Below are 26,522 nucleotides of genomic sequence, written 5' to 3' on the forward strand. Positions count from 1 at the left end.
CATCGTCCTCGTGTCCAGCGACCTCATCCTCTTTTCGAGCGACCTCTTCTCTTTGTTGAACTTCAACGACCTCGCCCCCTTGTCGAGCGACCCCATCATCTAGTGGAACGAGCCCAAGCCCTTCTCCCCGCCGCCGAGCCACCCCCTCCGGGCCCTCCGCCTAGATACGCACGCGTTCCTTCATCTTCCGCGCCTGCTGACGGCGCAGATATAGCATCCTATCCGCCGCAACCATCAGCGCATCGCCCTCTTCATCGGCGGCGACGCGACGTCGGTGCAGGAGCTGATCCAGGGCGGAATCGGGGTCGATCTCATCAAGCATCGTGACTGTGCAGTACGGGCAGGTTAATTCTTTTTCTATTAGAAATTCTTTTAGTTTATGTTTAATCCAGAGAATTGCCCCCGTCGGCCCAGCGTTGCAGGCAGAACAGGCCCATTTCGTGGCCGCATCGGGCTTTGACGAGGATGTCGAGCTCGACGGTAAGTTTGGCGGGGTTGTAGCCATTGCTGGCGAGCTCGGTGGCGAGGAGCTGGCGGTCGGTGGGGGTGAGGGCGAAGAGATTTGTGCAGATGGGGCAGGTGTCAGATTTTGGGGGCACCATTGTGGGAAGGGGGGTTGTATGGGTAGATGGTGGTTGAAAGAGTAAGGGGAGGAGTTGGGTGGTTGACGAGTCGGAGCAGAGGAGGGATGATTATATAGGGGTGTATGCAAAACAGCACGGGAGCTTACACTTTCATGTTTGGCTGCTGCTTTGACAGTTTCACTACGCCTTGTTCTAATCAGCAAACACAATGTCGCTGTACTGTGAATGGTAGCGTATGCGCTAAGAAGGGGTAATAATACCGAACAATGATCATTGTGTATAGTCGTTGACGGCCATACCTGGTGAAATTCCCTGCACTGTACACCCCCAATGCCAAAGTGAATGTGAGACTGTTCTCAATTCCAACTCTTAAAAGCCCTCTCGTACCCGAAAAGACCAACTCAATCACCGCCCCCGTGACTTCCCAGCGAAGCCCCTTTCATCCCCTCCTACCCCCAACGCTACCGCCACAATGCCCACCGACGAAGTCTGCCCCATCTGCCGGGACCCCTTCGCAACCACCTTCGCCGAGCGAAAGCGGTTCGTCGACGAGATGACCGCGAACGGCTTCGACTGCAACGCGTATTTCGGCTTCGACATCGCCTACAAGCTGCCCTGCGGCCACGCCATGGGGTTGCTGTGCACGGAGCGCTGGCTCCACACTGACGTCGATCTCGTCTGCCCCTCCTGCACGCAAGATCCGAGGACCCCCATCCATGGCCTGGACGAAGATAAGTGGCCCATCGTTTTCGATACCGTCTGGTGCGAGGCGGACCCAGAGTATCACGGCGATCCCACGTATTATGAGAGAATTGCACACGTGGTGGGCGGATTGGCAGATGTGAGGATGCGGCATTGCCGGGAGTTCGAGGAGCGCGAGCGATTGGAGCAGCAGGCGCTGCTAGAGGCCGCGAGGCGCGAGCCGGGGTCCAGAATCCGTGTTTGGGCGTTGGCGATTGGAGTGGTGTCGGTCTTTGGTGGTGCGATCTTCGAGATTGTTCGCCTGGAGTACTTGAAGTTTGGCCAAGTCTGTGCCGGGTTAGTTCTGGTGGTCCTTGGCAGGTTCGTTCCGCAGGACTTTTGGCAGATTTGAGCGACGCAGTTGAGTATGTGTTGGCAGCGTAGGGGGCGGTCTGACGGTGTGAACGCATGGGACGTCCACTAACCCCCTGATGCTGATATTGATTATATGGGGAAAGACGAAAGCATCCCTAGAAAAGGTTTTTGGACTGAACAAAAACGCGTACTGACATCCTGTTCCACGCATAACCTTAAAGTCAGCCTTCGCTAGCATTCCTGCAGGGAAAAACGACATATAAAGACAAGACACTAGTTGACAGGAGATAATCTCCATAAATGGCACACTTGGTATTCCTCCGCCGCGGGTAAAGAAGATATGCTGACTATGTGGTTTGATAGAAAATCAATATAAAGAAAGATGCCTTTGAAGCTGTTCCATATAATGAGACAAGTGATGATATATACGATAGGTAATGCTGTTGGTTTCCTTCTCTAACGCTGCTGTGAGTTTCAGGGATATGTAGATCTGATTCCTGAATGCGTCTCATTGGAAAGCTTATAGCGCTGTCTGAGGCGGCCCACCGAAATTGTAAATTTGGAGAAACCCCATCATGTTATGAACCTAAATTCATGTGCAGGGTGGAATCCAAGTCAAAGAGCGCTAGATTCTAATCCGGAATGCCCAGACCTTGCCAAGTCGTGAAAGGCCAAGGTCCTCAAAACTTTCGTCGCCGCCTCAAGCTGGACTGCCCTAGTCATAACATCCACTCCGGCAACCTTGCTCTCAAGCCAGTACCATCCGCCACCATGAATCCCGAAAAACAAGCTGCGGCACGTACCTATCACTCCCTGTTCTTCTAGCTCGCCTCTCTCGCCCACGTGTGCTGGTACGAATAGCGGCTATCGCGGCATCACCGACCTGGTGATTGCGGAGCTGCCATCACGATGGGCACACATCATCGAGATTACTTACGTTCTTCATGTTGTATCCACTATTCTCCTTCGTCATTGCACTAACACTGCGTACAGAAGACCAATCCGAAGAGTGTGTCCGGCGCCCTGGCCTCTTTCCTCCAAGGCCCCGGCCTCCCGAGACGTCGAGAGGTTGGTGAAACCGTTCCGGTACGTATCCACGGCACTCTATCCCCTCAATAAACGTTTCCTTGCGGCCATGGCTGACTCTAGCCACTTAGAACGCGCCACTGAGCGGTACCCGTGCCGTCGCCACCAGCTCCCAGCAGGGTCAGGCCGTCGCGGACGTAGCGGGCCGCCCGGGAGAACCTGTTGAACAACACGTCAGCCCAGTAAACGATATGGCAGGATCCAATTGAAGCAATAGCTAAATACGTAGAATCAGAGCCCTGCCCCTGCCGTGTCCGAGGCTGCGAAGCCCACCACCAAGTCGAAGCGGAAGAGCGGCACCACGCGCAACCCGCGTGCGAAGAACTTCGTCAAACGTCCGCCCGCGGGCCCAAGCCCCCACACTTCCGTCGGCCCTGCTCCGCTGTCAGCACCGCAAGCAACTGGCAGTGCCGTGGATTCGTCCACTCGTCGTGGTCTCGAGCCGGGCTTGGACCCCCGTGCCGCCGTCTTCGTCCCCCGCGCAAAGCCTGAGCATACGTCATAGAGATAACCTGAGACTGAATCCTAAAGAACGATACCCCTAAATCAGTAGCTATTTGTTGTTGTGGTGATGTGATGCTGGCACTGTTTGAGGCGGCGTAATGAGTTTCAAAAATTTTGACATCTACTTGCTGAAGTGGACTAGATTCTAACCGTCCCTGAATTCTGTCTGGCACAACACCAGGTTACCGGTTGGGCACGTGGATATATCAATGCTCGGGCTCCAGTTCTGCTTGCTCGATACCATTGTAAAGAGGAGCCCAACTGGTAGGTAATTGCTCAGTAAATAGGTAGTCTGAATTCCACTGCATTGCTCTTTCAATCATGCTTATAGTATTCAAAAACTGGGCACCTGGATATTAACTATCTACGCTATACTCCTGCTTACTCGATAGCACTGTAAGGAGCAGCCCAGCTGGTAGGTAATGGTTAGTAAATACGTAGTCTGAGACCCACTGCATTACTTATTTAGAAAACTGGATACTGGATATCTCACTATCTACTCCATACTCTTGCTTACTCGACAGCACTGCAGGGAGTGGCCCAGCGAGCACGTAGCCAGTCGGCCAAAAGTGCTATACTCCTCACACTCCTCCTTCACGTCTTCGGTTGGCACCGGCGGTGTGCGGGTTCTCCATCCGGGCGAGCTTGCGCATGAGGGAGTCTCGGGAGTAGTTGTAGAAGTTGACGCCCGCAACGTCGGTGCCGTCAAGAGCACTAGCTCCATCCTACTCCTTGGATTCTTCCTTCACGTCTTCATTTGGCACAGGCGACAGGCGGGTTCTTCATCCGGGCGAGCTTGCGCATGAGGGAGTCTCGAGAGTAGTTGTTGAAGTTGACACCCGCAACATCATCGGTGTCGTCGAGGGCACCGGCTCCACCAGCTCCTCCGCGGTCATTGTCTCGTCCTCTGGTGCGATCAAAACTGCTGCCAGCAACAGCAGCGTGGACACCGCGACCTCCGCGTCACGCTAAACGACGACCTCAAATGTAGTCGCGCATGCCTGTTGATGCAACGCAGGAGATCGGCGGTTGATTCGTCCAAGTACGGACCCGGAGGTTTGTCGCGCTCATCAACGAGGATGTAGTCTGTGGCCGTGAAGTTAGTGACAGACCGAAACTATGTCGTGGGATTGGCTTACCTCTCCAGTTTGCTCGCAACGTCATCGATGGCGGGAAGAAGGTGAAGCTCTGCGGGTGCGAGGCAGTAGCGGGAACCTGGTCCGTATTTCGCAGCTTCCCAGTGGTAGAAGACAGTGAGGAGAGCTTGTTATAGTTCGGATAGAGCTTAGCCGGATGTGGTACCGTTGGAGTCGCACCGGGAGGTGAATACAACAAGAATGTCGAAGAGAAATCCGAAAACATCTAGGCTTTGATCGCTCATGCTTCTTGCGTTCTTCTTCAATTTTCTTGGTCGAAGCAGGCGTCTGGAGCAGCTCTTTGCCATGCTCATCCTCAGCGACATATTGAACTGGATCCCATTCTTCTATTTCCGCTTCGGTTGTTTCGTAGAGTTGTTGCATGGTTCATTGAGCAATGCCTCTCCGTGCTTTTGGTTCTCCCTAGCTCTGACCTTGTTCTGATGCCGCCTGAACAGTTCTTGCCGCGCTCAGGAGTATCCATACCAAATCGCCTGTCCGGATCGAAGGAGCCGTGACGGCTGTCCCTGTCTTACACGCTTTGTTCCGTCTTCGATGGTCTCAGGCTCTCCGGCAAAGAACTTCGCTCGGCCTAGATGAGGGCGTCGAATGCCTCGATCGTTGGGTGGAGTTTGCCGGGCGGGGGTTGATCTTCAGGCAGACCGAGTGGGAGAGCCATCGTCGGGTCGGCTGCCGATGGGAGGGATTCGGTGGCTTCAACACTTGCGGATCAAGCCTTTCGCATGCCCTTGGGGAAGAGCGTGCCCGGCCGCACGTCGGTCGTCCACGAATCGGTCGCGCCCCAGAACTCTCACTCCCGTGAGGAGATGGACTCCACGGTGGTCCGGCCCCATGACCTGGTACTCGCCGTCTTCTGCTGGTACGTCGTGATGGTCTGGCGTCAACTCTCGCGCCTCAGAACTCTCGCATCCATGAGGACATGGACTCCACGGTGGTCCCGCACATGACCTGGTACTCGCCGTCTTCCACGGGTGCGTCGTGATGGTCCGGCGTCGGCTGTCGCACCTCAGAACTCTCACTCCCACCAGGGGAGATGGGATCCGCAGTGATCTGGCCTTTCGCTCGGATTTGGGGAAGAGCGTACCCCATCGCGAGTTGGTCGTCCACGAATCCATCGTGCCGCAGGACTCCCACTTCCGCCAGGCGAGATGGGCTCCACGGTGATCTGGCTTCTTGACCTGGTGTTCGCCGTCTTCCGCGGGTGTGTCGTGACGGGCCGGCATCAGCTATCAGCTCATCTTCGTCGCCGGGGAGATTCGTCTTGGAAATGTCGATGTATCCTGGCTGTCTCGCAGACTTGCGTGCGGGACACAGTGATCTGACTGCTTGATCTGGCCTCTCAATCTAGTACTTGTCTGTCTTCGCGGACACATCGTGACGGTCCAACGTGAGCTGTCACCTCATCTTTGTCTCCAGAAAGATTCATCTTGGAAATGTCGATGTCTCCCGGCTATCTCGAAGACTCGCGTGCCCGGCCCGCATGTTTGGAAGGTTTCGTAGCCGTGGTGCAATATCCTAGCGCAAACTTGAGGGTCGCTGATGTCGGGGTATCAGGCGTACTGCCTCGACTGCTAACTTTGACGGAGAGACTCCAGCTCGACCGGGCCCACGAACTCCATAGGCAGCAGGACGAGCTCCGCGGGGAAGAAACGCTCGTTGCCCTCGAGCTTCTTCATGTCCCATCCTCTGTCGGCTTTCCGGGTCCATTCCACTGAGACTGTGTTGATGCCCTTGACGTTGCCGGCGCCGTCGTCAACAAAGTCCGCAGACATAACACAGTATTCTCCCGGATCTTTTCCCACATGCGTCTTAACCTCGCATGACCGTAGTCAACGCGGAAGATTCGAAGATAGACTTGACGCGGCGAGGCAACCTCCCAGGCCAGAGTCGCTCATCTCGAGGGTTGAGAGCCTCTGGAATATTCCATCGAAGAAGTAGGCTCTTGAGGAGGGCTCCGTGCGGCTGGAAGTTGGCGGGTCCACCATATCCGGCATTTGACTGAGGTGGCCTTGCGGGGAGACCAGCAGGTGGCGGCGGTAGTGGCGTACTCGACATAGGCCGTTGCTGGTGTGGCGGCGGGACGCTGTCGAAGTTGCCGTGGTGAGGAACCATTCGAAAGCCAGCTGGAGGGCCTGCGTTCATGCGACCGTCGCCCAATAACGTCGCGGAGGGTGCGGGAGGTGCGAACATGAAGAGTAAGGAAAGCCAATCAAGGTGATGCAAATAACATTCCAGTGGACTTCTCCTGCGCCCCAGAATCCACCTGCGCGGAGAATGGTCGTACGACTGGTTGGACGTTGTTCTTCCAGGCCTGTGCCGAAGCCAGCTCGGCTTGAGCTGATCCGTGCACTCAGGTTGAAATTGATGTGAACTCTGATTTCTATGGGTGTCTAGCTCGTTGTTTATATACTAGGGGAAGGAGGGGGGCCAGCCCCGGGGGCATAACGTGGTATCTCTTCCTGACGCGTTACTTGATTCATCCTGTTTCCTGATACAGTACTGATACCGTGCTGCAGCACTGCTGTTGCACTACCTGTTACTTCCTCTTGTATCAGCATGTTATCCTGATACGTTACTGCATATGAGTTGCTGACCCTAGGTTGTAGTGCTGCAACCCGAGTCGTGCAGTATCTTCAAGATTCCAAGGTCGACTGATAGAGTCGTTGCTTGGGTGCTGGAAAAAACGTGGTCCAAGAAAATCGGAGTGGTGTCAGGGTGAGGGTTTGGTGTGGAGGGCTGTCGGCTAACAGTGATGAAGATCTCGCGGACCGTTTCTCAGCCCGGGGTCAAGCGCACGTGACATATGCAAATGGTTTCAGAACTCAGCATGAGGACGACCGCCGTCAACTTCAGGCCTCTCTACAAGTAGATTTGCTGGGCCTAAGATACCGTTTCAAGGAGCTCAGTATGCCTATCAAGAGATAGAGCCTATGTATGTTAAACCCATCCTGATCTTCACAATGCAATTCAAGCTAGGCTGAAACTGCTGCTCCAGTCTGTACTCTGAGGTTCCTCGGACAACAAATTTTTGGAGAACGCTATCACTTCGTGGCAACACGATCTCCCCTCTTGCGAGCGGTTGCATGCAGAGGATGAAAATACTCCAGCAAGGGATGAGTACGGCAGGTCGCCACGGGGATGGCCTGTTAGGTGCGCTCAGACAGTCTCCGCGCCCCAGGCGCCTACTAACTCAGTGACCGGCGGAACAAGATAAGCTGTAGCTGGATAAAATATATGAGAGCCTTGACAGACGGCCGGACACAGTCTTCCCAAAATATTTAAGGCCTCTCAAGCATGACTAAACACAGAGCAATGCCCTACAGCTATCTGCCGTGTAAATACTGAGAAGGTGACTAATACTGGATCTTCATCAAGTAACCGCAATACTATAAAATGAAAGTGGGAGCAGTTGGGCTGGACCGGATGCTCAATAGACAGATTAAATGCATTGGGCGGCCTGCCACCTGAGAGCCAAAAGATCGGAGGGAGCTTTCTTCTGGACTGGCAGACTGCAGGTGGAGTGAGACAGCGTGTGTGCGCTGGACAGGCGAGGAATGACGTCGAACGTAGCCCAAGATCAGACCGTGCTTGGCGACAACCGGTGGCCGATATGCGGCTCGAGCGTAGTCCACGGCCCGCTAATACAGTGAGAAGGTTCTTCAAGTCGGGGTATATGTATCTTATTATTCAGACGTCCTTCCGCCCTTCGGGGTACCACTCGGGTAGTGGTTAGATAGTTAGATAGCTTGCTTGTTTGCTTGTTCCTTTGTCGCTTTCAATCCTCAAGGGGTCTCGCTAACATAAGCTCAAGGGTTCAAGTCGTCCTCCGTCCGAAAAAAACTGCCCGGGGTTTTCTTAACATATCGAAGTTAAGTTTTTGCACTTTTTTTGCTCTTTATCTCCACCACGAGCTCTACATCCTATTCCTTCTGCGTTAAAGCCAGCCTAGGATCAAGATCATCCAGCTCTCATTGCCTACTCTATCCCGCTTCTCGGCGTACTCCATTCGTGCACCCCTCCATGTTCCTCCCTTCGCCTGCTTCCCTCGAAATTTAGGTTAGCTGGCCTCCGGGGGTTTACTATTTTTTGAAGACCTCGGCAAGCACTGTGTACATGCGTCTGCAAGAGCTTAGTCCGCGTCGTCGGGATTCAGACTCAAACTCACACCCATGCTAGTAAGTCCACGGGCCTGGTGGCTTGCTCAGTCACCCTGGACGGAGGCGTCTGCCATCTCCGCATCATATTTTTCTAACCAAAGGAGGAGTCTCGCACGCCGTTCCAGCCCCTCGAGCCTGCTGCACTCTACCTCGCTGCCCCTGCGTCTGTTCAACAGCGAATATCGAAGAATAGCCCGCGTTGCTTTTCGTACTCTCTCCTCCCAATGACTATATCACCCGAAGAGGCAGCCCACCAGGTGCGGTATCCGCGACGAGAGTGGCAGTTGGTGCTTTGGTACCGTCTCGCGACCAGACACCTTAGACACCTCTCCAGCGCGAGGCACCGTTTTGGGCGAGGTGGAAATTGGACACAGTTAGGAGTTTCCGGGCACACATACGCAGATTTTGAGGGATTCGGTGATACCGGCACCGCGGGCAGCACGGCCTAATATCCTACTGCATTCAGCCGTTCAGGTCGGTGGCTGTTCGCCAGTCTCTCAAGTAGAAACCATTGACTAGCATAGGAAACTCTCGAGGCCGCTCAGAAGCCGGCATAGGAAGCCCCTTTGAAAACCGCTATTCATCGCGTTCGAAGTCGCAAAGACCAGCGGGCGCCTGCCGTAGCCAGATACTCCCACGTAAGGATCTGAGCGCGCCACGCCAACTTCTATGGAGGACACGCTGCCCCGGCGACAGTCAGGCGAGCCAGCGAGGGCGTCTTAACACTTGTCCAACATACCAGACCCATGCAGCGATGATGTTGCGGGCCAGCAAGCGTCTACTTTCGATCGAACACACATCTACAATAAGTCCACCACAAGCTGTATTTTATGAGCTAACCTCGCCCAGGAGCTGGCCCAGTCCGCCCTCCACCACAGCAGACAGCGCAGTAGTACCCGCAGATCTCACCCCAGGGCAGACTACATCCTCCCACCTCCCATCTTCAATACACAGCAGGAGAAGACAAGAGAGGAAGATAGGGAGGAGAGAGAGGGAAGGAAGTTGCGGAGCAGCCGCTGCCTGGGAAGGGTTGGGAGAATAGGGATACGGAGGAGGCGCTGGATGTGGAGGAGTGGAGCGGCGAGGTACGGATGAGGTTGTATGTCGGGATGGTCGCAGAGGACAGTCTCCCTCTCCATCATCCCCTTTACCACCACCGAGAAGGGACTCGGCAGCACCGGGAGCCAGATAGAAGCGGTCGTCGAAACGTCGAAGTATACAAGCGAGTCTCTACCAAGGTCCTGCTCTGAGATGAACATCATCGCGTGTCAGGGATTCTATCATCGTACCTGTTGGATGCAACGCGTGCTATCTTTCACGACGTGACAAGCGGAGAGCACGATTCTTCCGACTAATCCTTGGAGGTGGCATCAACATGATTTCGTGATATTCAATCCGCTTCCTCTGGGTGCCGAGGCGCAGCCCAAGTTCTGGATATTTCCAGCCTGACTTGACTCATCCCTTCTAGGTGGATTGTGTGTCGGGATGTCTCCTGGCGTAGAGACGGACAAAACGTTCCCATTGGAAAAGAAAGAGAAACTGAAAGGTGAGGCGGATTCGCTGTCCGATCGGCACGAAAACTGAGACTACTAGGCGAATGATGAGTGTGTAGTGGGTGAAGAAGAGGCACGCCGCTGGGTACATGCCAGACAAGCGGCGAATGGCATTTCTAGTTGAGGCTCCCAGCCACGCCACTCCGGATTTCTGGCCGCGGAATCCGCAAGCCCCACCCTGCAAATCTCGTCTTCGATCTGCACGGGAAGAATTTCGACCGGCAAGATGACACGCTTATTTCATTCGTCGGCATGGACGAACTCAAGAAGACCATACGCTCGGAGGACCATCTATCCATAGAGAATGACGCAGCTCCCAGGTAGGGGTGCGAAAGAAGAAGCCGTTCTGCCCGGATTTACCCTCAAGTATTCCTCACGGACCTCCATACTTGCTTCAGTTGCTGGGGCAAAGATCTTGCCTTAGCGGCGGAGCATTAAGGGCGGCAATTCTCGATAATGACTATACCGCCTACATCTGATACGGCCTAGCAGCAGCAGTATGTGACCGAAGGATGAATTAGGAAGAGAAGAAGTTTTGGAAAGGGCAATGAGTCCCTCAAAGGCGTCCGTCATCCATTCACCACGGGGACAGCGATGCCTTCTTGGGGTGATCAGCGTGGCCCTTCTCTCGGGAACGGCATGTGAGACAAAAAGACTTCCCCTCTACCTTGCAGACAGCCTAGAGTGGGGACGATGCTGGCACACGCGCAAGAGAACTCTTTCGCGACACGGATGCTCTTTGGCACCCCAGGAAACAACATTCGTTTAGTAGAGGCGCATGGGAAGAGGAGGTTCGAAGCTTACATATTGGGCCAAAGAAGGTGACGTTCGGCCTCAAATCTTCAAAACGTATTGAGGTGCTTTATGCAGTAGCATGCGAATGCGCGCAGAGACGTGTATTCAGACCAATATAGGTGAATCGATCCAATTATGCCTATCAAAGCCCTTCCATCAGACCACGACGCCATTCAGAGCCCATTGAATGTGACATGCGATTCCCATTCCAAATAAGATGCCAGGACACCTCATGCAGTAGCAGGAGGTGATGTGCTAGGACGACTTGTCTTTCTAAATTAGGGCAAGCGAGCAAAGCCTAGTTCTCTATGTACGCCTTTTGGACTGCAACAAACAATGCGGTTTGGAAAATGTATCTTTATCTTTGAATTTTAGAGTATCTTGAAGGACCCCACACAGCATCAAACAATTGCGAGCAAAATGTTTGATCGTTCCCCTAAGAATCTACAAGCCATCTTCGTTCAATCTATCTCTAAATCCCCTCCCGCTTCCCTGTTTCTGCAACCTATAGTATTCCTCCACACCGTTCCATCCTGCCTCCAACTGCTCCAACCAAGAGGCTCATCTGCAGTGCCATCTCAAGCTACTCGTTGCGCGCCGCCTAACTTTAGTCCTGGATATGTCTCTTTCGAGTCGGCCATCTATATCAGCGATTAGCATGTGCGCTTTTGCCTACTTAGGAGGATAGCTCGAAGCTTGCCTTCATCGTCTCGTTGGAGCTCAAACGTCAAGATATGTAGTGATGAATTGGACGGACTCGGGCTCATCGGCATTGGCACGGACAGCTTTCCAGATGCGGTAGATAATGAAGGGGAGTGCGACTCCGGCAAAGAAGGCGGCAAGGATGAGGGAAGGGGCGTCGTAGGCCATGGTTGCACTAGTTGTTCTAGTGGTTTGGGATATTGTAAGGTTGCGAGCTTGTAGATGAAATTGCTCGGGCGGAAATAGATATGTGAAGATGAAGTGAAGGAGGGTGAAGGGTAAGGTGAAGCCGCAAGCACGTAGTGAGTTGGAAGCAAGGCAGGGCTAAGGGAGGACCAACCACAATTTTCACGTCTGGATTCACTGTGTATAAGAGAGTTCCAACGGTGGAAGGTACGCCAGAGGAGATCGCGAGAGAATCTGATTTCAGGAGAAAAGCGATTTTGGAATGCGGGCGAGGAAGTATCGGTGCTGTTGTAGAAAGTGGAGGAAGGGAGGATTCTGCGAGATAAGTGCGCTGTCTTGAGCCATGTTAGCCACTTTATCATCATCAACCACGGTGTTATATACGGAACAGGTAATTGGCTATTAACAAGTATAATAGATTGTAGACGTCCTAGATGAATGAGCGGATAGCGCCTTCGTTTGACAGTTCGGCGGTAGCATTCCAAAAGCAGCTCCGCAAGTACCTCTGCGCTTCCCTCCTCCTTGTCCACAAGCTTCCCAGGTATCATTTTGATGACAGGCACACCGGACACGCCATAACTAGACGCATTGTTGTCGTTCTAGTTGTAGCTAAACTAAGTTAGTAAGAATACAGAACAAGAGTGCTGAGCAAATAGTAGGGGATAAGGACAACTTACTGGAGCACAGGCTTAGGCTCAGCATGTGCAGCTCGCTACCGAGCAGCTCGATGATGCGTTTGCAAGTCGACGGCCGGCACGCGAGCAGGATCAGCTCGATCGGACGGTTGTCGTTGCCGGTCGTGTCAGGCATCTTGACCATTTTGATCACGAGGCTCGCCTCCTTGTTCCAGCGCGAGGTGGGCAGGTCGCCGGTGCCTTCGCCGCCTTCCTTTACCGAGGGTTCTGCTCTACTTCCATGTGCACGAGTTGTAGCGGTGGGCGGGTTTGTGCGAGTTGCCGGAGCTCGTGAAGAGGGTTCCTGGGGATGGTGGGGAGGAGGCCACGGTTGTCTATTGGTCCTAATCATGATGTGCACACGAGATCCACTCGCGCATCATAGACACCGTCTTTGATGATAGATCATCCGGCAGGGCCATCACGAACCGCGTCGTTGTCGTTCTGGCTGTATCTGAACCGAGTTAGCAGAAGCACAGAGCGAGACTGGCGAACCAATCGCAGGAGATAAGGACCACCTACGAGAGCATTATATTGTGCACACAATTTCTCGAAAATTGCACTGGAGTGCCATAGACATCGGCTTCAACAACGGGTGCACCAGTACCGCCATCGTCATACGCATCGTTGTCGTTCTAGCTGTCTCTGAAGAAGAAGAATCAGCAGAGGTTTCAAGAAAGTGTAGAAGGCGAACCATGAGAAACGCAACATACCCGGAACATCATGATGCGCACACGGCATCTCTGAAAACTGCACTCGAGCGCCATGGACATTGTCTGTGATGATGTGCCCACCGGCAGCACCATCATACGCATCGTTGTCGTTCTGGCTGTTCCTGGGCCGGATTAGCACAAGTTCAGAGCGAGTGCGAATGGTGAACCACAATTGAGGAGGTGCAACATACCCGGAGCATGCATCATGATGCGTACACGATATCTTCCAACGAAGACGCACCATAGTAAGACTGGTGTACAGGAGTCGAAGCGCGCGACATCGTCGCCATACGCGTCGTTGTCGTTCTGGCTGTGGCTGGGCAGGGTTAGCAAAGATCAACAAGCCATGCAAGCTTTAGGGCTAAGAGGTCTTCACTTCGTGAGAGTATAGTGGGAGGACAGGGAATTTGCGACGGAGGAAGCATGTTTTGTGTTGGCGCGAGTGTGGGCGGCCACCTTTGGGGTGAAGGTCAGAAGCTGCCACTTACCGGAGAATGATGGAGCAGGAACGGGTCGGACCCAGTCCTGTCTGCGCTTTGCCAGCTTCATGTCCTGGAAGGAGGATGTTCATGAGTGAGGTTGAGGAATGGTGTTGTGGAGTGGAAGGTTGTGGGGTTCTGCGGTCGATAGAAAGGGTGATGGTGCGGGCTCGGAGACCGGCTGCCGGTTGCTCGAGGATGGGGGCCGAAGTGGAGCCGCAGGGGACCGGAGCTCGAGGACGGTGGGATTTCTGAGTGCTGGTAGCTATATTTGTGGATATGAGCTATCCTTGAAGTCTCTTCTTCCTGCAACTTACCACTCAAGCGCCAGGTGAAAGTGTTGAGTGCGGTGGGCGGCCGTGTGAGGTCAACGCGTAAGGGAGAACTTGGAGAGGCATAGACAGCAGCGACCTTTTTGACGGATGCAAGGTATGCTACCTTGTGGTCGTAGGTGCATTGTAGCCGCAAGTGGAGATGTTCTGCAGAAAAGTAGAGGGCCTTGTTCCACCCTGGAGATGAGTTCGCGATACGAGCGCCCATCGGGCTTTGGCATGGAGACTTCGAGTTCGCACAATCGCGCGTGGGACTTTCCCTTGACTATATAGCCCGATAGGTAATGCAGATAGCGCTCAGTTAGCGCTGTGATGACGGGCACCTTCGTCTAGCTCGTTAGGGAGATCTGTGGTGGTGCCGTCTTCTATACCGGCGCCAGGAAGAGCTTCTCGGGGTCTAGCTCTGGAGATCGGGGTGTGTGATAGGCGCAGCGAGGCTTTTTCATAAGCTTGTGTTGAGTTCATATACTGGATGAGTGTCGGGGAGCGGCATGGGCTTGATCCTCTGGAGGATGTCTTCAACCCCGTCCGCGCTGCGTCCGCGGGCGGTAGCCTCATAAATGGCGAGGTAGAAGGCAACTGCTTGCGGAAATAAGTCTCGGAGTATCTCTCCGCAGCGGTGTTACATACGCAAGAGCGACTGGAATGGCGCTGGTCAGAGTCCTGCATGGGCGCGCGACGCGTCTGCATCACAACAACACCACGGCAACGCATCCAGCACAACGTGGGGTACAACAAAATAGCTTCATTTTATAGCTAATAACTAAGCAACGAACGCATAGCAAGATAGATCAAAGGCATGCAGAGTCTTGAGATCATCCTCAAGCACACGCCAGAGACCAGTCTCATCATCACTAAGACCAAGCAGCTTCTTCTTCGATCACCCAGACCAGCTGAGTCAATCAATGAAAAAAGATTCGCGTTCGCCCGAGGCAGTGCAATACGAGCAACACAGTGTCCCCTGACATAGGCAAGCCCAGCGGCCAGCGGACGGTTTCCAAAAACAGCCCCGAAGCCAGAAGGCAACGAAGCGTAGTGAGTCTTCCAAAATTTCAATGAAAGGCCCCTGCACTGGAGAAAAAAGAAGAAAATTTCAAAGGCGAGAATGAGATTGAGATCTTATAGGTGACAGACCGCGCTAGTGGAGGTGAATGACTCATCAACGCTAAGCGTTTTAACTAGGTCCAGATCCAACTATTTAAATCGTGTCGTGGATGCTGCGTGGCACGTGACGCCTAAGGCGGCGATACTCACGAGACAGGCTCTGTGAGGGTGCACATTTAGCTATTACCAAAAATGTGATATTCATAGTACAACGTCTTAAGTACTTCATCGCTCAATTCGTCAATGTCAATGACTACAAGTGCTAAGTACATAGTCCAGCCACTACTCCGCTCCACATCTGATGCTAGGGAGTGGATCCCAAATGCACGCCCGGCTGACCCTATTACTCCAACAAGCTCGTCCCGTTCCAAACTATGTCCACCGGAAGCGAGAGAACTGTGGTTTACCTGTATGCAGCACCATCGGGCGCAACTGTTCGCTAATTTCCTGCAAGTGAGGAGGTTCGGACACAAGAATGGGTCGTCGTCCGACGATCTGTACTTGTGTGAGTAGATCGATTTGGCGACATTTGAGATTAGTATCTTGCGGGTTGGACACCACTTCTTCGTTTCCCCAGTGCTAGGAGTCATCTCCTTACTGCCGCCCGCCATGGAGCAGGGGCTCCGCCTTTCAGAGCTGAGTGGTAGGTAAAACTCTTTGGGATCTGGAAGTCGGCCTTGGGCATCAAGCGACGTGTCGTTGGGCCTAGGTCGGGCTGGAGTCAAAGGTCTGGGCCGAGAGGAGCTTGCAAAAGGTCGTTCATTCCACAATTTGGGCTTGCGCGGACGTTAGTCTGACGTGGGCTAAATCCCTTCTTGGTGTACCGCTTGGTGATGTACTGGCCAGGCGTGCTCTCCAGGAACTCGCAAAATTGGCTAGTCGGGAGCCCGCCGGCCCGGCCTGGCTCCTGCGCAGGTAGTGAACACGTCCCCATCGCGTCTGTGCGTGACGGGAACGTCGGGAAATCCCCATGAAGGAAGTCCTGGCTGTCGATATGGGCGTTGTAGATCGCCGCTGTGATAGGAGACTCAGCTTCAGTGTGGACCTGTATCTATACGCTTTACCCTCACCTAGCTTCATCCCCTTCACAAGCCGCATTCCATGAGTTGGAGTATCTTATAAGTATGAAGCGACGAAGCCGCCAGATTTTCGCGAGAGGAACTGCCCACAACTGCGGCGCTGATGCAGGCAGATTATCTATCGCAGAGCTCGGAACCAGTCCTGGATTATACCGGGAGTATGATGGAGTGCTGTACTGAGATTATGGGGACATCGGCGTAGAGTTGTGGTCTAGAGGTTGAGCGTGCATTTGCTGAAGGGGTGTCGGTGGCGATGCTTTCTTTCGGTAAAGGGTTCGCCGGCGCTGGAGGATGAGGCACGATTGCTGAAGACGGGGTAGTCCAGGACATACAAGGTGACTGGGTCTCAAATGTCAGCCCGATTTCTTGATTTAGAAGATGCTGTTCTTTTGCGGTACGGTCAATTCTTACCTAGAAGTCCCTCCGCTCTAAAACACCACTATACATGATCTTCTCCTCAACATGCAGCCCGCCAAATAATCGATGTTGCGGAAGAAGAACTAATGGCCATGGAGTCATAGAGTTTTAGCTCTTCCAACGCAGACCACACTTAGCTCCTCACTTTGGATACTGTTCTGAGGCTTTACTGGCTAGCGTGGGTACTGAGGGTACAGTACACAAATTTACTTGCAGTCTTGGACTTTGATCCGGTCGAAGAGGTGAGTTGCAGCAAAGCCCTTGCGCCGTCGGGAATCCCACCTTTACCGAAATCCCAAGCGATGGAACTTGCTCTTTATATATGGTGCCTCGTATTCCCCCGGCTCAGCATTGTAGTCCGTGTCCTCGTTGTACCTCAGGTAAATCCGCTCTTTCTCGACCATGATAGCTTGGCTGACGTACCAGGTAGTAGCCAGAGGGACGAAGTTGAAGCTCTTGACGCAGTCGGCAATCCACCCGCCTGCACAAACTATCGTTCCGGGCCATCGAACCTTTAACGTCGATCGAAGAGGCAGACATAAGTCCTTCTCTTGTGTCCGGCCACGCAGTCCTTCTCTCAGTGGCAGCCGAAGCACAGCCGTCCTTCCTCAGACATAATGACTTGGTCGATGTGCCAGCTCGCGGAGCTAGATATCAGCGAAGCTGTTGGGGCAGTCGGCAACCCGGAACAGGATCTTGTCTTAGGTCATACAGTCCTTGCGCTCAAAGGTCACTAGATGGAGAAGGTCAGCTCTAATGCTCCCTTAGAAAGATACTGTTGGTCTCTTGCAGGCTCGGTCAACTTACCAAATACCTCCTTTATCTGAATATTACCAAGGGAGATCTGCTCGTGCAGAGGTAGATAACGGTGAAGTTTGCGGCGCGGTAGGTCCTCAGGGATGATCCGGTCGGTGAGCAATCTAGACGGCAGAGGAAGTGACAGCAGAACTCTTGGCGGGGCCACGACTCAATCATCTGCAACAGAAACACAACACCGTCCTTGGCCCAGGCAGGCGCGTGTACAGCCAATGATATCACCCTCAAGACCCTGATTTGTTGACTAGCGTGTCTATCGGAAGCAAGAGGCGAGAGGGCTTTATACCAGCTGACTACAGGGCCTTTCGGAGCGATTCGCGGTCGATTGTTAAAGTAAGGAGCTGCAGTTCAGGCGGACGTGGATAGAGTCTTTCACCTCCTTTTCCAACTCTTCAATCCTTTTTAGGCAGGTCTCCAATTTGGTATCCGTGGTAGAGGCATAAGGAAGGGCAGCTGCTCTTGCGCAACCAATTGCGCGAGCAGCTAATTCTGGGTCGTGGAATACCCGTTGGGTACGGCAACCTGGCGTTCCTTAAGCTCTTGTCGTCCTCGGTCTTGTTCTCTGCCTACGCCCTCCAGTAGGTAGATATATCCGCTCTCACTCGTTACTGTTTGCATTTCTATTAGTGGGCATGTCCAACGCCCAAGCAACCACCCGCTTGCACTAACCAGCATCGGCGTCATCTGTAGGTTTGGCTGCTTCTTTACCCCGATCGTCAATCCGCTGTATTTTACCCAACGCTGAAGCGACTACCCGCTGGCGCTGGCTGGTATCCACGTCACCTGTAGGTATTACTGCTTCTCGGCTCCGGACATCAATCCACTGTATTTGATCCAGAGATCAAGAGTCGCGTGCCAGATCGATCTAGCGTAGGCTATTATAAGGAAAGAGGGGGCGATGGAGAGAGAGGATGTAGAGGAAGAGGGTGAAGACAGCGGACAGTAGGTGAGGCTGTGTTTGCTGTCGGCCCTTGGCGCGCCTTGGCCAACTACACGTGACAAGTGAAGTTGAAATAAGGACAATATACTTGCCCTTTATTAAATGTCGTCTTAATGTCACCTTACTGTCACCTCACCTCTGCCATCAGACGGCCCAGCAAAAGCTTATCAAACCTCAAATACATAACCATCATGACCGACGACGTCCCCACCCTCCTCCTCACCACCCTCTTTGCCGCTGTTGTGCTCTGCATACTGCTTCCTCGCGTCTACGACGCCTTTACTATGGAACCTGAAGAATACTACGCGAAACATGGCCTCCCCGCAACGTACATGAACGTTTAAGTAGCATACTTCATAAAAAGGTATATAGAAGCATTATCACCATACTTCACAGGGTGTGTACACTAATCTAATGTCCTTGATATAGACGGCGCACGACAGATAGCTTAATATAGAGTCACATATTAAGCGAGGTGCTGGGCTGCTAGAGCATAGTACAGCATGTAGGAATACTGGAGGCTGAATTCTTAGGAAAGTGTGAAGGCTTGGTGTTTGGAGTTTTGGATACTTTGCAATAATAAAGCCTGCTTAACCGGATTGAGAACCAGAACCTCTATACCTCTACATCTGCGATACTCTTCTTAGACTACGTTGGTACACTTGGGGTCTATATACCTCCACTTGGCGCCGTCTGGAGTTCTTCACTAGGTTTTACTAAAGTGAATTCCAGCCCGCCTTCCATTAACGCCAAGAGAAAAAAGAAGACGTTTACCTGTTAGCTGTACTCGCCAGCCTGACAGTGCCACCCTCACCCCCATCGTCCTTAAAGTCTTCAGGGCCTTATTCTTTCAACTTTGAGTCTTTGAAAAAGCTTTTCAGTTGTCCGACATTACATACCGCTCAGCTGTCGCAATGTCGTGTCGAACGGCATTATGCCCCTTTAGAATAACCGAATTGTTAGAGAAGGATTAGTGAGATCCGTGAGCTTGTTGTTATTTATCATAGACCTTCGACATCATACTCGGGGTTCCGAGCGCATTGCTAAGACGCTTCTCCAAAACCTGCGTTTGATTCTTCGGTTTTACGTCTTGGGCAGTGACCTTGCGAGCTCGTCTCCAGGCTCTTGTAGATCTTATTGCGGACTCACTTGCTTGGAAAGCAACATTGCTCCGAAAGCGGTCGAAGTTGTGGGATTCCCTGTCAGGATTCGCTGGATTGCCTCATCTTCAGAGAAAATGACGGGCTGTTCTCCGGATGTAGACTTGGTGGTGAGGCTGGTTCATGGAATGCTCTTGCGGCGGCGCGCTCGCAACCCTCAACCAAGAGGGGTTCCCAATGGACGTTTCTCTTCACGCTGCCCCCAGGACGACCTAGTAGCGCGCCGTTTGTCCTCCGACTCGCTCTCTTTTGGCTCTCAGCCTACGCTTAGTCGACCATCTGTTCGGCACTCGCTCACGGGTCTTAGCAGCGACTAGTAGACTCCAATTGCCTTCATGCATCTCAGTCGAGCAGACGCGAACACTACCCCTCGCACGCGGCGCGCAGCAGCGACGTCACCTGTCAAGTGTGTAAAGCCATGGTACCGGTCCACTGCCCCTCGTGAGCACACCAGAGCGAGCGGCTGGCCCATGCACGCACACGCAACTTGTCGCTCTTCTATCGACCAAGATGCTACTGTAGGTTCCCCTGGAGCTGCAGTCGGTCGGGCCATGCTGCTGCTGTTGGTGTTGTGCGGGTGATATGGCATCGTTCTCCTGGACGTAGAGGCTACTACTATGGTGACACCAGTGTGAATACCGTTTCAAACCCCGTACACTAGTCCATGAAATCCAGGTGGCGACTTGGATATATGAGCTGCATTCCGCGACTTCGTATGGCGAATACTCTGAGTCCTCTTCATTAGGATGTCCGAGGAATGTTCGCTGCGAGATACGTTGTCCTCGGGAAGCAGTGGCGGTTAGCTGAGCAAAATGAGTGGAGAATCCTGTCTTCGGGGTAAAAGTCATGTGCGAGGCGCGCCGGGAAGAAGCGCTTGCCCAAAAACTCGGCGTGGTCAAACAGTTTCAGCCGCTGTGTAACGCTGCACTTGCGGAGAAGAAACTTCCGAGGCTGGTAACATTAGCAAAGTCGGGAGTCGGCTCTTTCTTCACAGGAGGAAGGTAAACGGCGTTGTCTTCTTCCTCAGGGGAAACGTCGTGTTCTTCTTCGGGCTCTCCAGTTCGGATGCAGTCGGAAAGCCAGCGGACTGGTACATGAAGGCCTGGAGACAGCTCGGGTTCATGCGCTGAATGCGGAGTATGCCAGGAAGAAGTATGTACCCAAGAGCATAGCATAAGCAAACCTTTCTAGCCGCTGGGTAATGCGACACATGCGGTGAAGGTCTGTTCAAGTCCGGCCATACTAACGAGCCGGAGAGTGGGATCTCTCTCCACAGAAGGAGGGAGAGTGGCTTTGTCCTCATCTTTAGGGGATGGCACATGCACTTCCGGGGTTGCATAAGATCATTACTTAAGCTTGCCCGCTCCATAGGACCTAGTGTTGTCGTTGAGAAGAGAGCATTGAGCAAGTCCGGGCTCTTCGAGAGGATGGGCATGTAGAGTTGCTTTTGAAGGACACTCAGCGATATTGGCACGATGATGGAGAGACAATGCGCTCTTCTTCCTATTCTTAAAAGCCGCCATCGCGATCGCTGCCGTTCCATCCTTCATCGTCTTTGATCGTCTCTGTGACCTGACAAAGTGTGCTGGGTATGAAGCTTGCGTGCTGTAAAGTGCCAACTGGAAGCTTTCAAAGAGACGTACTTGTTGCCAGGGCGAGGCTAACCACCGGATCTAGGGCATGTGATTGGCGTATTATGGCAAGGCGTGCTGATAAAATGACTGAAATCGAGCGCGTCCACGTCGTCGTCCTCGTCGATAGTAGGATGCCTCAGCGTAGTATAACAATATGAGCTAAGACTACGATTCAGAAGAGGGACTTGGGGTTGAAAGGAGCCGGTCTATGGTGCATTCCTAGAACTCAATGAAAGGGCGCTCAGCACCCGCAACCGTCGCCTCTTCCTGGCCCGCCTCTCTATCCCCATCATACCCATCCACCTTGCTGTGCTCTTTCTCTTTAGACTCAATCTCATTCTTCTCATTCTCTTCCCACTGCTCCATCTTCTTTCTATCCTCAATCGCTGGGTCCCTCGCGAATCCAACAATGAATCTCAGCATGGCCCCGAAATACTCCTCCATCTCCTTCGCTTCCACCACCCCTGGGAACTCAATCCAGAGATCCCCCTCCCCGGTATAGCACCGCACAGAATATGACGTCCGAGGCGCAATGGGTGTGGCGACGTTTCGACCGCGCTCCCTCAGGCACGAGGAGGAGGGTCGGAACAGGGAGGCCGCAAAAAGGATTACGCGCGGATAGTGAGGCGAGCCGTGGCAGGGTGTGTTGTCCGTAACAATAGGATCTTAGAGCTCGTCGTCGACGCTCTCATTGTAGAGCTCCTAGACGGCGCAGAAGCTGGGCTTCACGGACTAAAGACGAAACGTGTGCCGGAAGACGTGCTTGCTACCTGGGTGGCCCGGATGAGGCTGATCGCGGAAAACGGAGCGCGTTGCATGCGTGTTTAGTGGGCAACGTGCCATACTACTAGGTGGTGCATGCTGAAGGAAGCTTCCCAAGCTTCTCGTCGATCGTGAAATATTCCACATTCTATAGCGGGACGTACTGGGAGAATTGTGGCATGCTGTGATGCCAGGAACAATGGGGCAGTAAAGCTTGTCATCGACGGTCCTCTTGTGGAGAACCTGGACGGCGCTGAGGGTCGGACCCACGTCTTCCAAACTAGGCGTGTCCAAGGTGACGTGCTTATCGCCTGGGTGAGGCTGATCACCGAAGACGGAGCGGGTTATGGGCGTGCCATATACCGGCATTAAGAGGGACTCGAAAGGCGGGCTCCACTATCTCTTCGAGAACGCGCGGGAAGACGTGCTGAGGCACCTGGGTCGGCGAGAGAGTATCGACTGCAACCATGTTAGTCTCCAGGGAGCTTGGGAAAATACGCAACATTTGACATGACTGACATACCTGGGCGCATCGCTAGAGATTCCTTCAGCGTAAGGCGCCTCGCGGGGATGGTTGAGAAGGGGGTAACGACTGCAGGTCGGGTGACGGAGGATAGGACTCCGGGTGGTAGAGAAAGAGGCACCGTGGAGCTGGTAGTGGGAGTGCTGTCTGGGCGGAGAAAGACTCCGGGCACGGCTAAGCCGAAAACGCCGGAAAATGCCGTCTTGATACTATTTTAGACTAGAACTTCTGCCAGGCAGTTTTTGAAGCGATTTACCTCGAGCGAACTCAAATTTCCTCAAAAATGCTGGCTGTCCGCGTGTTTTTGCCACGCCTTTTCATTACTGGCCGGATCTACCCTAAGAGAAGCAAAAAGAGGACTACATGATTAATATGTTAAGACCTAATAGCGACTAATGCTAAAAGAAGTACAAATAAAACTGAAGGACAAAAAAAAGGTTGCCTCGTAAGGTCTTAGGGTTTCGAACCCGGCTCCCCCCTTTTGTGCAATGGGAGAGTGTGAAGAAGACTGGCCAAGATGTTAGCGAGGTTCTTAACCACCCTCACCAGGAACGGGTGAGGGCGAAAGACGGTCGAACTTATTGCTATTATGTAGCCCAGGTAGGAAATAAGTTAGTGCGGGGTATTAGTTTAGCTGTAAGTTTGTTTTGTCTGGGCAACGCCCATGACGTTTCAAAGTCATATGAAGATGGAAAGCTTGATGCCCTTCAAATTGGGCTAGCTCTCCAAGGTTTTTCTTGACTGGGGACTAATTTGGAGACCAGTCGGAAGTCGCAAGTAGATATAGAAAGAATCGTGTACTCAAGCCTATGAAGCTCTGCGCATCCAAGATCATGCGCATGTCCTACCACTACCACCACCTTCCTGCAAAAGGGCTGTCATCAGCCTTGGAAGCCACTGCTGACATGATTTTCATCTCCTTCCTGACCTCGAGGTCGTCTCGAATTTGCCCTGCCCCTTCTTGAAGTCTTTGCGAGTCTCTCATATACAGTCCAGAGGAATAAGCTTGGGCACTCTCTCTTACCACTACTTGGGGTACGTCCATGGACTTTCTGAAGTTCAAAATACAGTAGACGTCGACGCAGTGGAATTCAGGCCATATTTTGACTACCTCAACACCTGCGAGTTAGGCTACATCTCGCGATGGTGTCGGGCAGTCAAGAACTGGACCAATGCAATGGTACATTCGGGCTCCTGGGCTCATGACCCAGTACTGTGCTGTTAGATGAGAAGATGCACCCGGAGATTTCCGTACAACTTGAGGATCTTGCATGAAAGAAGACGTATCAAATTTCTACGAACCTGGAGTAGGTAATGCTCCGCATCTTTTGCATGAGCAGATCTTCGCATAATGGGTTCTAAAAGATGGACCCAGGGAACTTTATTGACGGGTTCATAAATGCCAGTCGCCATAGCCAGCACCAAAATTGAGCAGAAAACAACCTATTCACTAGCTAGAAGGCTCGAATCAGCCCATCGCCAATTCCCTTTTGCGCCTTCTCAGGCCTATACAAGATCTGCTTCAATCGGGTGTCAACATAGGAAATCCGCCCCGCCAAACCTACTCAATTGCAGAGCCAGTTCGATAGAGAGATCTGTGTCACCTCGAGGTCTTGGAAGAATCTCCCAAGAACCCCTCCTTCTCCACAAAACATTACAGGGCCAATTAAGACTCGCTCTGTGGTGCCCGGCGTTGTCGCAGTATTGTCCAAAAACCTTCCTCAGAGCTTTCTCGATGGGCCCTCGACCCCAATCCAACCCAGACCATTCCCGCTACATCAACCCTCAGTGCTTGTCGGAAAAGGTAGACCCAGGGATCGCCGCGGGCGCTGGCTCCTTCTGACTGGGGCGGTCAACCGTTCGCGGTCTTTCAGAAGGATGAATGCTGTGAGCTCTAAATCGAAGCCATTCTAATTTACAGTGCCTTGTCAAAAATCCGGGCACACTTGCCCACCACCTTCGGAGGCACTTCAGCGGATTCTGACAGTTCTGATAAGACGTAAAGTCCCTAAGAGCTCAAATCAGGCAGATTTCTCATACTGATAGTCGGCCCACTTGCCGGTGTTTATGGTGCTTCAGTGCCTCGTCATTAATCGGGACTGAATGAAAAACGGCGTGCCCAGACTTTTGCCTTGATACTGTAGAGGCAGATTCCACGGTATCGGAGTGACCTTCTCAATTCGCAAATGCTGAAATTGCCCACGTTTAAAGCGCGGTTCGTCTTATTGGACTGTATCCGTTCGCTCTGGGCCTTCCTCGATCTCTCTCTAATCTTTAGCCAAACGTCAATCATTTCTTTGAGCAACTCGACCACATTTTGCGTCTCTCCTCCTTATGTTCCAGCTTCGTTACCGCCGCTATTGTCGGCGGCAGCGTCTTCACGTGCCCCGGTCGAGTGCAATGGTTCCTGCGAAGCGTCTTGAGAAGCCGTAGCGCTAGGCCAGTAGATGCGGTCCCGATGCTTCGCTAGACGATGTTCAAGATATTTCCCCGATATTGAGGGCTTTGCCGCTGTGGAGAATGGGAGTGGAATAGGCTGCGATCCGCAAGAGCGAATACCGCTGAGGAAGCGGTTGGGTCGGTGTCGTGGTTGTGTGGAGGGGGTGCGTACGCGTACGATGATGGGAGGAAGCGCGGTGAGGTTTAGATTCGCATGATCGTCGTTGTCGTCGTCCTGAGAGCTCAATGCACTGGGAGTGAGATTAGCTTTTGACTAATCTACTGCCTGCTGAATGGGATTCCTACCGGTGCTGTCGTTCGGGCAGGAGTTGAGTCCAATCAGTAGGATATCCATCGGGGTCGGTTGGCAGGGAGCAGATACTGAAGCATACGATACGGACTTTTGAAACGTTATACAGCGAGCGGAGGGGACAATGGATGTGGCGCCGGAGGTTTTCGAGTCGAAGTTGTTGATAGTAGTACGAATGGAGTCGCGGTCCTGCTGCAAGAGTCAGGACCCCCGCGGAGCACATATCACATCACGGTATTTCAGTCCAAAAGCAGTCAAAGTCCGAAAAGATGTATGCGCTCGAAGTCACCTCCACCGTAGCCACTGAGCGTCTTCGCGTCAAGCTTATGGCTACGTGGTATCGTCAAGACAGCACAAGCCCTGCAGAGCGAGAAGCATTCTGGTCTGTACTCTCCAGCGGCGCGGCGCCGGACTTGATCTATTGGAGTACCCAGAGCTTTCTTCGTGCAGACCTTTCAATCCCTCTGAGCCAGCCTTGTCCACTGGGAGCTTGAGTACGGAGGTGGTCAATCGAGCTCGTGGTGGGGATGGCATGGGGAGAGAAGCAGCCGGCGGCCGCCGGAAGAGAAGATGCTGTGGGCGAGGTCAGTGCACCCATACCGCTTCAGCCGGACAACCAGGCTTCGTTGAATGTTGAGTGGGAGCCTACAGCCATTTCGGAGGTCGTGTCGCCAAACTTCAGATCCTGAGGCATATACTCTCTCCAGACTTGTGTGTAAACTCGTCTAGCACTGCGTGTAAGGTCCCTTAGTGCATCATCAAAAACTGCAAAGCCACAGTCTAGCTAGCCCGAGCGCACGTACAACGCGTCAACCATCCTCAAAAGTCCAGCGTGCAGAGGCCAGAGGCCAGAAGTTAATTAGAATGAGGAGTAGAAAACTTCTTCTTCGAGCACCCAGACAAGCTGAGTGGATCAATGAAAAAGGAGGGGGTTCTCACCCCTTGGGGTTCCAAAAATTGCCTCAAGCCAGACGGCAAGAGGACGAAACTACCGACCGACCGGTGTAGAGAAAAGGTAACAGTGAGGGGGAGGCTGCTCATATATACTCGACAGAGATTCGTGCCAAGCAACACTAGTGGTAGGCCAGGCTTCCGATTGGAGGAGCATGTAGCGCTAGAAGGTCGTGGAAGGTCTGTTGACTGCAGCCTACCTAGGTAGGCTTGTGGCGTGTTCAGTGGTCGGATAATCGGCGTTGGGAGTGGGTGGAGGTACTCAGGCGTGGCTCAGTAACGAGGCGGGTGTGGCTCAAGAGCGCCGGTGGCGACTACCTACACCTGCAGGCGCCCAGACGGGCATTCATGGATTGAAGTTTAAGAAGATTGATCGATTGACCATGTATGCCTGCGAATGCAAGGTCCG

General features: G+C 53.0%; 9 protein-coding genes across 9 annotated transcripts; 2 read left to right on the forward strand and 7 right to left on the reverse strand.

Annotated features, from left to right (window-relative positions):
* Positions 1 to 160: 160 nt before the first annotated feature.
* On the reverse strand, positions 161 to 505 carry BDZ99DRAFT_531149 (uncharacterized protein; the record flags this gene model as incomplete). Its single annotated transcript, XM_033726437.1, has 1 exon — positions 161 to 505. The coding sequence occupies one exon, from the start codon at positions 503 to 505 to the stop codon at positions 161 to 163; it is 345 nt and encodes a 114-aa protein (XP_033584886.1).
* Positions 506 to 1,056: 551 nt separating this feature from the next.
* Positions 1,057 to 1,677, forward strand: BDZ99DRAFT_470868 (uncharacterized protein; the record flags this gene model as incomplete). Its single annotated transcript, XM_033721676.1, has 1 exon — positions 1,057 to 1,677. The coding sequence occupies one exon, from the start codon at positions 1,057 to 1,059 to the stop codon at positions 1,675 to 1,677; it is 621 nt and encodes a 206-aa protein (XP_033584887.1).
* Positions 1,678 to 2,282: 605 nt separating this feature from the next.
* Positions 2,283 to 3,231, forward strand: BDZ99DRAFT_470869 (uncharacterized protein; the record flags this gene model as incomplete). The annotated part of the gene is made up of 4 exons (XM_033721677.1): positions 2,283 to 2,396; positions 2,634 to 2,726; positions 2,798 to 2,899; positions 2,962 to 3,231. The coding sequence occupies 4 exons, from the start codon at positions 2,283 to 2,285 to the stop codon at positions 3,229 to 3,231; spliced, it is 579 nt and encodes a 192-aa protein (XP_033584888.1).
* Positions 3,232 to 3,983: 752 nt separating this feature from the next.
* On the reverse strand, positions 3,984 to 4,750 carry BDZ99DRAFT_514147 (uncharacterized protein; the record flags this gene model as incomplete). The annotated part of the gene is made up of 4 exons (XM_033724823.1): positions 3,984 to 4,137; positions 4,187 to 4,316; positions 4,370 to 4,493; positions 4,547 to 4,750. 4 exons carry the CDS (start codon positions 4,748 to 4,750, stop codon positions 3,984 to 3,986), a joined length of 612 nt encoding a protein of 203 aa, XP_033584889.1.
* Positions 4,751 to 5,281: 531 nt separating this feature from the next.
* Positions 5,282 to 6,577, reverse strand: BDZ99DRAFT_531150 (uncharacterized protein; the record flags this gene model as incomplete). The annotated part of the gene is made up of 3 exons (XM_033726438.1): positions 5,282 to 5,718; positions 5,964 to 6,179; positions 6,370 to 6,577. The coding sequence occupies 3 exons, from the start codon at positions 6,575 to 6,577 to the stop codon at positions 5,282 to 5,284; spliced, it is 861 nt and encodes a 286-aa protein (XP_033584890.1).
* A 4,893-nt stretch (positions 6,578 to 11,470) lies between these two features.
* Positions 11,471 to 11,762, reverse strand: BDZ99DRAFT_514150 (uncharacterized protein; the record flags this gene model as incomplete). Its single annotated transcript, XM_033724824.1, has 2 exons — positions 11,471 to 11,533; positions 11,619 to 11,762. The coding sequence occupies 2 exons, from the start codon at positions 11,760 to 11,762 to the stop codon at positions 11,471 to 11,473; spliced, it is 207 nt and encodes a 68-aa protein (XP_033584891.1).
* Positions 11,763 to 12,020: 258 nt separating this feature from the next.
* Positions 12,021 to 14,186, reverse strand: BDZ99DRAFT_514151 (uncharacterized protein; the record flags this gene model as incomplete). The annotated part of the gene is made up of 8 exons (XM_033724825.1): positions 12,021 to 12,115; positions 12,458 to 12,758; positions 12,884 to 12,908; positions 12,977 to 13,089; positions 13,168 to 13,289; positions 13,359 to 13,483; positions 13,656 to 13,911; positions 13,964 to 14,186. 8 exons carry the CDS (start codon positions 14,184 to 14,186, stop codon positions 12,021 to 12,023), a joined length of 1,260 nt encoding a protein of 419 aa, XP_033584892.1.
* A 7,161-nt stretch (positions 14,187 to 21,347) lies between these two features.
* Positions 21,348 to 22,423, reverse strand: BDZ99DRAFT_514152 (uncharacterized protein; the record flags this gene model as incomplete). The annotated part of the gene is made up of 4 exons (XM_033724826.1): positions 21,348 to 21,793; positions 22,055 to 22,201; positions 22,254 to 22,349; positions 22,414 to 22,423. The coding sequence occupies 4 exons, from the start codon at positions 22,421 to 22,423 to the stop codon at positions 21,348 to 21,350; spliced, it is 699 nt and encodes a 232-aa protein (XP_033584893.1).
* Positions 22,424 to 24,745: 2,322 nt separating this feature from the next.
* BDZ99DRAFT_514153 (uncharacterized protein) lies at positions 24,746 to 25,696 on the reverse strand (the record flags this gene model as incomplete). Its single annotated transcript, XM_033724827.1, has 3 exons — positions 24,746 to 25,103; positions 25,159 to 25,351; positions 25,615 to 25,696. The coding sequence occupies 3 exons, from the start codon at positions 25,694 to 25,696 to the stop codon at positions 24,746 to 24,748; spliced, it is 633 nt and encodes a 210-aa protein (XP_033584894.1).
* Positions 25,697 to 26,522: the final 826 nt, after the last annotated feature.

Source organism: Mytilinidion resinicola, assembly GCF_010093595.1.
Source record: "Mytilinidion resinicola strain CBS 304.34 unplaced genomic scaffold BDZ99scaffold_1, whole genome shotgun sequence".
In the NCBI taxonomy this organism is placed as follows: Eukaryota; Fungi; Ascomycota; class Dothideomycetes; order Mytilinidiales; family Mytilinidiaceae; genus Mytilinidion; species Mytilinidion resinicola.